General features: G+C 44.9%; 1 protein-coding gene across 1 annotated transcript in view; it reads right to left on the bottom strand.

The window, feature by feature from the left end:
• Nucleotides 1-4,557, bottom strand: part of ARHGEF38 (Rho guanine nucleotide exchange factor 38) — a 57,932-nt gene extending 53,375 nt beyond the window's left edge. The window contains exon 1 of the mRNA XM_054029456.1: nucleotides 4,271-4,557. Within this exon, the coding sequence (XP_053885431.1) occupies nucleotides 4,271-4,472 (202 nt within the window). The 5' untranslated portion in view covers nucleotides 4,473-4,557. The remainder of the gene's footprint in view (nucleotides 1-4,270) is intronic.
• Between the last annotated feature and the right edge of the window lie 7,848 nt (nucleotides 4,558-12,405).

The following is a 12,405-nucleotide window of genomic DNA, read 5'->3' as shown; positions in this document are numbered from 1 at the left end:
GTAGCCCTTTGGAGCCTCAGTCATGGACCCCTTTCTGCTAGGTGCTGTACAAACATAGAACACAAAAATGGTTCCCCAAAGAGGTTACATCAGTGAAACTCCAATGACTTCAGCAGAGTTGCTCCAGATTTACACTGGGGCAAGTAAAAGCAGACCTATGCCCACTGAATAGAAATTTGAACATGGAAGGACAAGTGGACTTGTTGCCTTATATGATCTCAAGACAATGGGTATATTTACATAGGCGTATCTTCTGCACTAGTGTAAGCTATGCAAACTTTTACTCGTAATTGGACTTTAATTCAATCAAGAAACCAGCTGCTCCAAAGAGCAACAAATTTTGCAGTACAATAAGAAATTAGCTCTATGTATATTTAAAATCTAAATATAGTCCAAAGCATATAAGGAAATTGGGGGAGAAATATGTGGGCTTTCAGTGAGGAGGGGGTTGGAGAAGCAGTCAGCTGACAGGAAGAAGAGGCATGCTGTTCAGAAAAAGGCTGGGGGAGGGGCTGTTCTCTGACTTCTTATAACATCAAAGGGTAGCGCTGCTACCCTCCAAGAATATTGCCAACAATTTGACAGTACAGCTGATCAGTACACCACTAAAGTGACAAGTCAAAAGCAAGGGTATTAATACTAGATAGACTTCCAACATGAAGATTTTTCAAAAATATTTATTACCTTAAAGTAAAATACTGCAAATCCCTAAATCAGATACTTTCTGGAAACCCATTTTTTCCATAATCCCTCAGACAATAATATGCCAAGCTCTTATATATCTAGGTTTTAAAAGAAACAAACGTAACATAAGTAATCTCTTCAAATATTTTGTGTGTTCCTCCTATTTTTACACGACTGCAGCACAGCTATAGCGCTGTAGCTGATGGAGGTAATCCATCTTTCTTAAAGGGGGTATCTAGGTCAATGGAAGAATTTTTCTATTGACCTAACAGCACCTATACAGGGAGTTAGGTCAACCTAACTGTGTTGTACAGGGTGCAAAATTTTTCACAGCCCTGAGCAACATAGCTAGGTCAATCTAATTTTTAAGTGTAGACCTGGCTTCGCTTACGCCCTGATACTGCAGACACTTATGCATGTGAGTAACTACACTCGCTGAACTTGAGTTACTCAAGTACAAAAGTGTTTGCAGGATGGAGGCCTTAGAGTAGTCCAAGCCCAGCTATGATGCAATACATACATGTTTACATAGATAACAATGACTTTCACTGCTGTTGGTCCAAGTTTTATAGGAAAGACCAAATCTTACTAGTAAGGAGACCAACAATTTGTTCTAAAAACTGACAAACTTACCATTACTTTTTATATGATTTTTAAGGACAGTATTAATTTCCTCAATTATTCAGTCAAAAGCAAATGACATTATTTTCAGGGGACTGGGAGTCAGAAGTCCTAAGACGCATCTAAGCACATATAAGATCCCCATCAATGTTTCTAAATAAATCACAAGCATTAATGAATTATCTTCATGAAATCATGTGCAGTAGTAACGTATTACCCCCACTTTACCAGGGGGAGAACTGTGGTATAGAGAAATGACTTAGCCAAGGAGTCTGTGGCAGATCCAGAAAACAAACACAGATCTCCTGAATTCCAACCAATTTCCTTTTTATTTTGGTTCTGCCACTGACTGAGGTGCTCTGTGACATCAATCAGTAGGTGTCTAGGTATACCCATATGTAAAATGGGGCTAATAGTACCTAGCTACCTTACAAAAGATACTGAGAGACTTGACTGACATTTGTAATGCATTGTGAAATTTAATAATTAAACGATGCTTTGACATGCAAAATGTACAGCCTTTCTCAAAAGGAATTTTTTAAAGGAATGAAACATCAAGATGTTGAATGACCACTCACACTAGATAAGTGCATTAACTGGATGTTTCTGGTATAATCATTAGTTAATATTTCCATAGCTGTGTTGCTAATTAAATTTTAAAGTGAAAAGCCTTTACAATGGGAAGTTCACACCTCTTGTAATCCTGTTGTTTCAATGTCTCGATTCACAAAGCTAACTGAATGCTCCTGGTTATCTTTTGCAACCAGAGATCTAGTAACTCTTTTTAGATGAAAGTTTAGAAAAAAATTCTGTAGAAAATGGCAAAATCTAATGGAAATCCACGGGGAGGCTCTAGATCCTTAAGAATTGTGGATTTTTCATGTCTGTAATTCTATTCATACAAATTGCACCCATTTTTCTGTGTGCCTAACAACCTTTAAATTCTAGTGCCTGTGAAAGGGCTGGATGACAACAGCACAATTATAGCATGGATTATAGCTGCTCTCATCATCTAGGCTATGTCTATGATACAGAAGCACACCCCCCTGAGCGCTGCAAGTTTCAGTGCTGTAACGTACCAGTATAGACAGTGCACATGCTCCCAGCACTGGTAGCTATGCCCCTCGTGGGGGTGGTATTTTTAGAGAGCCCTATTTTCCACCAGTACAGTGCACCTACATTGGAGGTTTCAACTGGTGTTGCACAGCCAAAACTCTCACAAATGTTCCTAATATAAACAGCCTTAACTTAAATACCATTGTAGACAAGACCTTTCATGTGTGAGGCCTTCTCAACGGGATTGAGACACATTGTAGAAAGGGCAGGGTTGCCTCCCTTTCTCTATCCATTCAGAGAATGTGGCCAGATCTATCAAGTTAGCATTTTTCACTTAAACTAAAATTTCTTAAACCCTGCCTGAACCCCACCCAAAAAAACACTAGTTCAGAGAATGTTTGATAAGACACTGTTAACTGTCACATCAGTGCTTCTGTAGATCTTATTTTTATTAACAAGTTTGACCAGCCCTGCAGATTTTCTTCCCCACAAATAAACCCTAAATTATCTCTGCTAAAGATCCGCTAAGTATAAATTTGCACGGCCCTTTTCAAATTAGTTACAGTTCATTTTGCTATCAAGAATGACAATTCACTAGAAGGTTTCAGAGGGGTAGCCGCATTAGTCTGTATCAGCAAAATCAACCAGGAGTCCTTGTGGCACCTTGGGGATAAGCTTTCATGGGCTGATGAAGTGGGTTATAGCCCACGAAAGCTTATACCCAAATAAATTTGTTAGTCTCTATGGTGCCAAAGGACTTCTCGTTGAATTCACTAGAAGAGGACTATAGTTCTGAAACCCAGTAGCTCTAATCTTCTCTCACTTTAAATTAGTTTTGCACTGCTGTAACTCCATAGACTTCTGTGACTTCCTCACTCCTGATTTACAGTAATATAAGTGAGAAGAGACTCAAGCCTAATATGTGTGAAAGGAAGGAGCAGCACGTCCAATAAAGATCACCTATCATGTATTCTGGTATATGCTAATAGTTAAGTTCCTTTTCTCTTTTGGCAGAACAATGAAGTAAGATTTTTCCCACTTTACTGATATAATTGTATTAGTATTACTGTTTTCTCAAAATATTAAGCTGTAAGTAACTCAAATTCCAAAGTATAAATTGTTTTTCACTAAGCACCAGCAAATTAACTAATAGTGAATTTCTCCTTAAAGTCAGTATTGCAGAGAGGAAAAATTAACCTAAAGCTCTTCATACTACTTACTACATCTGAATAGGTAGCATTTTAGTCACTGAAAGGGAATGTCATCACCAGACCTGTTAACTGCATTTCAACAGCTCAGTAGCTATGAACATTATATTTTCCGTTTGAGGGAATGCTGTTCCTTTATTAAATGCACCAAAACCATACATATTTTATTAAAACACATTATTGTTTTATTCCACTGATACAAGATTATTGCCATAAAAGGTATTCTGATGACATAGTTCATATAACTATTAAAGGCGTGTAATTTGATATACTTGAAATTCAGACATATTCAATCTAGATAAGAGATGAACAGGCACATTTTTCTTTTAAATTTAATCAAGCTTAACTTAAACAAAAATATCCCTTCCCACCTCTATTAGTTTGACAGTGTATATCCCATTCCACAAAAGACTATCAGCTCATGCGGAGACATATTTTCAAAATACTGAAGAACTGGTAGATAATATGGCTAACATATAGAGTAGGATTTCAGTTCCATGTATATTTTATACATAGGCTTTAAAAAGCTGGGCATCATATGAATCCCATTTGGAATCCTGTGCAAGTGGCATTATTTATAAATATAAAACCAGCCAGGAATGGTTACCATAGTGGGGCGGGGGGAGGGGGAATGGTCACTTAGATTTTAAGCTTTTTGAATGGGCTCCAATACAAATAATAAATAAGTAATTTTTTGTTACCTTGTAACTTTTGGCTGTATTCTGTCCTGTCAGATTGGCTCCTCCTCAAAGTGCCAGAATTACCCTGGTCCACAGAAACACTGTTCTCAACAACAGTGTCTGTCTTCCTTCTCTCCACCATGTACAGTCTGTGCTTCAAGAAGGTCAAATTCTTCCTCTTGGCTCCCATGCCTTCTTTCCCAGGGGCTTCTTTGGTTTCCATTTTCAGCAGTGACAACCCTCTTCCTTGGGAGAATGTCGATTCTTAGGGAGCTGAGTTTAGTGCTTGTTTCCCAGGTGAGTGTAAAAGCTGCCTATCAGCTCAGCTCACCTGTCTTTGACTTCACAAGTTCACTTGTTCCCTGACTCAGGTTGCCTGCCACCTCGACTACAGCCTCGCAGAGCCCCACCCCTATGAAGTCATCCTCTGCTGCCCTTGGAGCCTGACTGGGGAACCTGCCACCTGTTACCTGAGAGGCCAGCAGCTCAAGCTCGGGCAAATGGAAGGGCTGCGCTGCGCTGCGGCGGGGTAACAAGGGGTGATCCCGATGCTTGTGGGCAATGGGCCCCCTCTGAACACAGATGTTTGCCCCAGGGACAAAATAGGATTTAAAAATCGCTGTTTGGATAGTGACAGGAAAGAGTCTCTCAGACCCCTCCCCCATCTCCTGGGGCTGTGTCTGTTGCTGTCTCCGCTGAGCGATTTGCCCGGGGAGGTGGGGAAGCCGGTGCACACTGTTATGCATGGCAGGCTCACACACAGCCGGCTCGCTCTGGTTTCCCATCCATTCGGAGCCGGAGGGGGCCCTGAGCAAACCAAAACTGAGGTTAATCCGTTTACAATGGCTGCCCTGGAGGCTTTCCAATTCTCTGTGCCATGGGGCAGTAACTTAATGCACCAGGGACTGGTCACGCTCTAACTTCATGGCTTTTCCTTTCTCCGTTGTCAGTGTGAACAGACAGCTCAGTACAGGAGACCCCATTCCGCCCCCCTCTCCCACCCAACCCCTTCACTCTCCCAGGGACTAGAGGGGAGACACTCTCCAGTGCAGTGGTTTTCAACCTGTGGTCCGCAGAATATGTCTAAGTTTTCCAATGGGGTCGACACCTCCATTTGAAATATTGTAGGGGTCCTCAAATGAAGGCTGAAAATCACTGGTCTAGAACTAGAAAGGAAACAGGGTGTGTGGGTGTGTGGAGGGGGGGATGTCAAATGGGTAATGAAAAAGTTGCCTGAGGGGGGACACTGAATGCACCTGAGGGCTTGTCTAGATTAGGGAAACTGGCATGTTTCGCACTGGTACCCTGTGACTGTGTGTGGGGGATTGCACCGGGGTGACTGTTACACCACTGCAGATATCCCTGATTTACATAAGCCCTAATGCAGCCAAGAGTAACATGGAACATGATGAAGGACCAAGAAAAATATAAGTGCCACAAAGGGAGAGAAGAAGGGATAGTGGAACTAGGGGAAAGATATACACAAAGGACGGTACTCCTAATTATTTCCTCCTGGTGTCTTTGGACTTTGAGATTTCAGGATGAAAAGCATGATATAAACTTGCTTCAATACGTATGGGCAGACTCCCACTTGCCCTGACTTCAGTGGCCATTGCGTCAGCCCCCGTAAGAGATTATAGTGTTATTTTCAGTTGCGCCTGGCATTTTTAACACTGACATGTAACCTGTCTGAGAGGGTCTAATCAACAGAGTTAAAAACACCAGCAGCTGATAAATTTTCTGCATTAGGAACTTGCCTACCCTAGGGACTCAACTCCACCACTGGTGGCAAGCAATGGATGTAGCTGCACTGATGCCCTGGCCTAAGGCCTCATCCTCACAAAGAGATGGAGTTGTAGCACCCATCTTATACTGTCTGCATAGGTTCTTATACTGCATTTAACACTGTAGTATCTGAGCACCTCCCCACAGTCCATAAGTAATGTGACTACTACCATACTATAAACTGTAGCCATGCCTATTGTTTTATCACTGCAGCTGACATTGTGAAGGACGGCAGTGAAACAGCAAAAAGAAAAGATGCAGTGCCGCAGTTCTTGTGCCTCATTTCAACATTTATTTTTCCTCAAATGCCTCAGGCTGTGAAGCTGCAGGAGTCCATTGTCCTGTGATAATTGTTCTTATTCCATTGACATTACCTCTTAATTAAAGCTCCTAGTTTCTTCCAAGTGGTGAAACTAAAGGATTACAAAACTATTAAATGAATTAGCATGCTAAATGCAGCAGTTAGTGCTGCATGGAATGCCCACCCCTAACACCTAATAGAAGAATAAAACAGTTAAAGGTTTACTGTGAAGACTTTGTGTATACCAAGAGCATACATATAAGAGATCTCCCTTACATTTTGAATTGCCCTAAATACCTCTCTTGCCTGTATGTTAAGTAATACAAGTTTCTTAAAGGTGACAACTGCTCTGGAGGCACTGATAAGAAAAGTGTGAAGGCAAGCAGATATGTGGTGGTGATAGCAGTCTGATAAATTACAGAGCCTTAAGGATCTCATCAGTGAACAATAGATTAAGGTGTGGGAGCTCAGTGGCCAATTCTTTTCATTTGATGCTTTATGGTCAGGGCCCATGACTTCCATCATTTTCATGAGGTTTTATTATATTTTTAAGTAATGAATTTTTGGGGAAGAGACTATTTTCCATGTAGGCAGGTAGATGTGGCAGTAAACTAAGGCCTGGTCTACACTACGACTTTAATTCGGATTTATCAGCTTTAATTCGAATTAACCCTGTAACCGTCCACACAACGACGCCATTTAATTCGATGTAAAGGGCCCTTTAAATCGATTTCTGTACTCCACCCCAACGAGCGGAGTAGCGCCAAAATCGATTTTAGCAATTCGAATTAGGGTTAGTGTGGCCGCAATTCGATGGTATTGGCCTCCGGGAGCTATCCCACAGTGCATCATTGTGACCGCTCTGGACAGCAATCCGAACTCGGATGCACTGGCCAGGTAGACAGGAAAAGCCCCGCGAACATTTGAACTTCATTTCCTGTTTGCCCAGCGTGGAGAGCACAGGTGACCACAGATACCTCATCAGCACAGGTAACCATGCAGGCTGATAATCGAAAAAGAGCACCAGCATGGACCGTGAGGGAGGTACTGGATCTGATCGCTGTATGGGGAGAGGATTCAGTGCTTGCAGAACTTCGTTCTAAAAGACGAAATGCAAAAACTTTTGAAAAAATTTCCAAGGGCATGATGGAGAGAGGCCACAATAGGGACTCTGAGCAGTGCCGCGTGAAGGTCAAGGAGCTCAGACAAGCCTATCAAAAAACAAAGGAGGCAAACGGTCGCTCCGGGTCAGAGCCGTGGACATGCCGCTACTACGCCGAGCTGCATGCAATTCTAGGGGGGGCTGCCACCACTACCCCACCTTTGTTCGTGGATTCTGGGTCGGGGATAGTCTCGACGCCTGAGGATTCTGCCGATGGGGTAGAGGAGGAGGAGGAGGAGGATGAGCTTGCAGAGAGCACACAGCACTCCATTCTCCCCAACAGCCAGGATCTTTTTCTCACCCTGACTGAAGTACCCTCCCAAGCCTCCCAAGCCAGTACCCAAGACTCTGACCCCATGGAAGGGACCTCAGGTGAGTTTACCTTTTAAAATATAAAACTTGTTTTAAAAGCAAACGGTTTTTAATGATTACTTTGCCTGACTTTGCATTCGCGGTCAGTTCAGCTACTGGAAAAGTCTGTAGCTACTGGAAAAGTCTGTTAACGTGTCTGGGGATGGAGCGGAAATCCTCCAGGGACATCTCCATGAAGCTCTCCTGGAGGTACTCCGAAAGCCTTGCCAGAAGGTTTCTGGGCAGTGCATCCTTATTCCCTCCTCCATGGTAGGACACTTGACCACGCCATGCTTGCAGCAAGTAATCTGGTATCATTGCCTGACAAAGCCTAGCAGCGTATGGTCCCGGTGTTTGCTGGCATTCAAGCAACATCCGTTCTTTATCTTGTTGTGTAATCCTCAGGAGAGTGATATCACTCCTGGTAACCTGGTTGAAATACGGGAACTTAATTAAGGGGACAGAGGTGGCCGTTCCTACTGGGCTGTTTGCCTGTGGCGGAAAATAAATCCTTCCCTGCAGTTAGCCAAGCGCAGATGGGAAATTGGCCCTGAAGTTTTCCGCGTTTGGCTAGCAGGGTTCTTCCCTGTTACCAGCCACGCGGTGGGGGGAGGGTACCGTGATCATCCCAGAGAATTCATGGCGAGGGGGGGGGTCGGCGGCGGGGGGGGGGGGGTAGTTTGGTGCCTGCAGGGATCTTCCCTGATACCAGCCATGCGGTGGGGGGAGGGGTACCGTGATCATCCCAGAGAATTCATGGCGGGGGGGGGGGTTAGTTTGTTTTCTGGTGCTGCTGAATGTTAACAGAAAAACCGCAGCACTCTACTTGCCTGAAGGGGCCCAGACAAGCCCCCCCACACTGCCCCTCCCCCAACTGGCTGAGATTGGCCAGGCTTCTGCAGCACTCTACAGGCTATGCTTGGTATGTGGGAAAGGAGGGTGCAGAAGCTGTAAAACAATGGCTTACCATGGCCGCATGCAAGCCGAATTCTGTTGCCCAGACCTGTGATCTCTAGCAGCAAAGCCACAAGCACTCAGCATTAAGAGGCAAAATGCGACCTTGCACAGAAATCACATGTGCTATGTAATGTGAACAGTGTTGGTCACCGTGAAAGAGTATAAGCATTGTTCTGCAAAATGTAGCTTTTAAAACAATTCTCTCTTTTTTCCCCTCCCTACAGCAGCTGCAAATTCCTCAAGCCTCCCTCCTCCATCCCGAAGGTTATCACAGATAAGGCGTCGTAAGAAGAAGACGCGGGAGGACATGTTTTCTGAAATTATGCAATCCAGCAGGAGTGACAGAGCTCATCTGAATGAGTGGAAGGAAACAGTTTCAAAGTATAGGAAAGAAGTCAGTGAACGTGAGGAGAGGAGGGACCAACGTGAGGAGAGGAGGGACCAACGTGAGGAGAGGAGAGACGATCGAGATGAGAGATGGCGGCAGGAAGACCAGAGGATGAAGGATGCAACGCTGGGGCTGCTCCGGCGTCTGGTGGAGGTTCAGGAACGGCTGCTGGAAAACAGACTGCCGCTTCAGCCCCTGTTCCACCCTCCCCCCTCCCCATGTTCCGTATCCTCCTCACCCAGACGTGTAAGAACGCGGGGGGGGGAGGCTCCGTACACCTTCCCATTCCACCCCAGTAGACAGCCCAAGCAAAAGGCTGTCATTTTTTTAACCTTTTCTTTGTGGCTTTTTCCTTCCCAGCAATCCTCCTCCCAAATACCACCCGGGTTCCCTCCCTCTTTTTCTAATCTATTAATAAAGAATAAATGATTTTTAAATGATAGTGACTTTATTTGGTTTGAAAGAAAGCTGGGGGAAGGGGCAGGGTGGGTTCCTTACAGAAAATCAGTCAGTAAAGGGGGCGGGTTTTCATGAAGGAGAAACAAACAGATATTTCACACGGTAGCCTGGCCAGCCATGAAACTGGTTTTCAAAGCTTCTCTGATGCACAGCGCTTCATGGTGTGATCTTCTAATCGCCCTGGTGTCTGGCTGCGCGTAATCAGCAGCCAGGCGATTTGCCTCAGCCTCCCACCCCGCCATAAAGGTCTCCCCCTTACTTTCACAGAGATTGTGGAGCACACAGCAAGCAGAAATAACAATGGGGAGATTTCTTTGGCTGAGGTCAGAGCGAGTCAATAATGAACGCCAGCGACCTTTTAAACGGCCAAATGCACATTCTACCACCATTCTGCACTTGCTTAGCCTGTAGTTAAACAGCTCCTGACTCCTGTCCAGGCTGCCTGTGTATGGCTTCATAAGCCATGGCATTAAGGGGTAGGCTGGGTCCCCAAGAATAACTATGGGCATTTCAACATCCCCAACGGTTATTTTCTGGTCCGGAAAGTAAGTCCCTTGCTGCAGCCCTTTAAACAGAGTAGTGTTCCTGAAGACGCGAGCGTCATGAACCCTTCCCGCCCAGCCCGCGTTGATGTTGGTGAAACGTCCCTTGTGATCCACAAGTGCTTGCAGCACCATTGAAAAGTACCCCTTGCGGTTTATTTACTCGGTGGCTTGGTGCTCCGGTGCCAAGATAGGGATATGGGTTCCGTCTATTGCCCCACCACAGTTAGGGAATCCCATTGCAGCAAAACCATCCACTATAGCCTGCACATTTCCCAGAGTCACTAACTTTCGTAGCAGCACCTGAGTGATTGCTTTGGCTACTTGCATCACAGCAGCCCCCACCGTAGATTTGCCCACTCCAAATTGATTCCCGACTGACCGGTAGCTGTCTGGCGTTGCAAGCTTCCACAGGGCTATCGCCACGCGCTTCTCAACTGTGAGGGCTGCTCTCATCTTGGTATTCTGGCGTTTCAGGGCAGGAGACAGCAAGTCACAAAGTTCCATGAAAGTGCCCTTACGCATGCGAAAGTTCCGCAGCCACTGGGAATCGTCCCAGACCTGCAACACTATGCGGTCCCACCAGTCTGTGCTTGTTTCCCTTGCCCAGAATCGGCGTTCCATGGATAGAATCTGCCCCATTAACAACATGATCTCCAAAGCACCGGGGCCTGTGGTTTCACTGAATTCTGTGTCCGTGTCCGTGTCCATGTCCTCATCATGCTTGTCGCTGCGCTGCCGCCGCCGCTGCCTCCTCGCCTCGTTTTTCTGGTCCTGGCTGAGCATAAACTCCACAAGAACGCGCGAGGTGTTTGCAATATTCATGAGTGCTGTCTTGACCTCAGCGGGCTCCATGCTTGCCGTGGTATGGAGTCTGCAGTGTTCACCCACCCAGGAAAAAAGGCGCGAAAATGGTTGTCTGCCGTCCGTTGCTTTCATGCAGGGAGGGAGGGAGGGAGGGAGTGAGGCTGTACCCAGAACCACCTGCGACGATGTTTTTTGTCCCATCAGGCAATGGGATCTTAACCCACAATCCCAATGGGCGCAGGAGACTGCGGGAACTATGGGATAGCTATGGAATTGCTACCCACAGTGCAACGGTGCAGAAATCGACGCTAGCCCCGGTACTTGGACGCACACCACCGAATTACTGTGCTAGTGTGGCCGCACTCATTTCGACTTTATACAACCTGTTTCTCAAATCCGAATTATCTAAATTCGGATTAATCCCGTAGTGTAGACATACCCTAAGGAACAAACTTTATTACATCCTGGGCTTCATCGGATGCTCTGCCCAACCTACCTAGGGTTACGACCAAGTTTAACATTAAATAACCTATCCAGATGCAATTATATTCTCCCCCTTCCCAAAATCATTCTCCAGAGAAAAAGTATCTTCCATTAGCAAGGATGCTGTTTCAGGGACATTGATTGCATGATGCCGTTTGCTGCATTATTTGTCCTTACAATGGCTTAAGGATCTACACAACAGCATTACTTTTGATGGAACCCTTCTGAAGTACCCACATACAAGACAGCTTCCCAGGACTCTTGAAGTCCTGGGAGGAATAGCTCAGTGGTTTGAGTATTGGCCTACTTAAACCCAGGATTGTGAGTTCAATCCTTGAGGGGGCCATTTAGGGAACTGGGGTAAAAATCTGTCTGGGGATTGGTCCTGCTTTGAGCAGGGGGTTGGACTAGATGACCTCCTGAAGTCCCTTCCAACCCTGATATTCTATGATTCTAAGTGCATGCTGTCCAGCACTGTTATTGAAAATATGAGCTTTTAGGTAATTTCTCAACTTAAAGGCGTTGCACTATGGGTTGAAGTTAGGGATTGTGACTCCCTGTCCACACTGCAGACAAACCATTGTAGATTGTCCTGGTTCAGCCAATCATGAGCCAAAGGACTTCATCACTGGTACAACCAGTGCTTGGTAAAAACAAAAGTCCTGTGTGATAGCCCATTTTGGAGGATGGAGGCCTGGGGTATGTAACAACAAGACACCAGGTTTTAACTAGACACCCTTGTAAACTATTTCTTCTCCTTCATTCTACAGTACTTTATCTGGCTTGCAATAAAACTTACACAAAACATTACCATAACTCTCTGTGAACTATTTGATCTTAGCTGCTAAACACAATGCATAAAGAAATAACTAAAGAAATAACTCAAATTCTAGAAATTATTTCTGTTCCATTCTAACCTTA

The sequence above is a fragment of the Malaclemys terrapin genome, chromosome 5 (assembly GCF_027887155.1).
Source record: "Malaclemys terrapin pileata isolate rMalTer1 chromosome 5, rMalTer1.hap1, whole genome shotgun sequence".
In the NCBI taxonomy this organism is placed as follows: Eukaryota; Metazoa; Chordata; order Testudines; family Emydidae; genus Malaclemys; species Malaclemys terrapin.
Note: the sequence above shows the minus strand (reverse complement) of the source record. Positions and strands in the feature narration are given on the sequence as shown.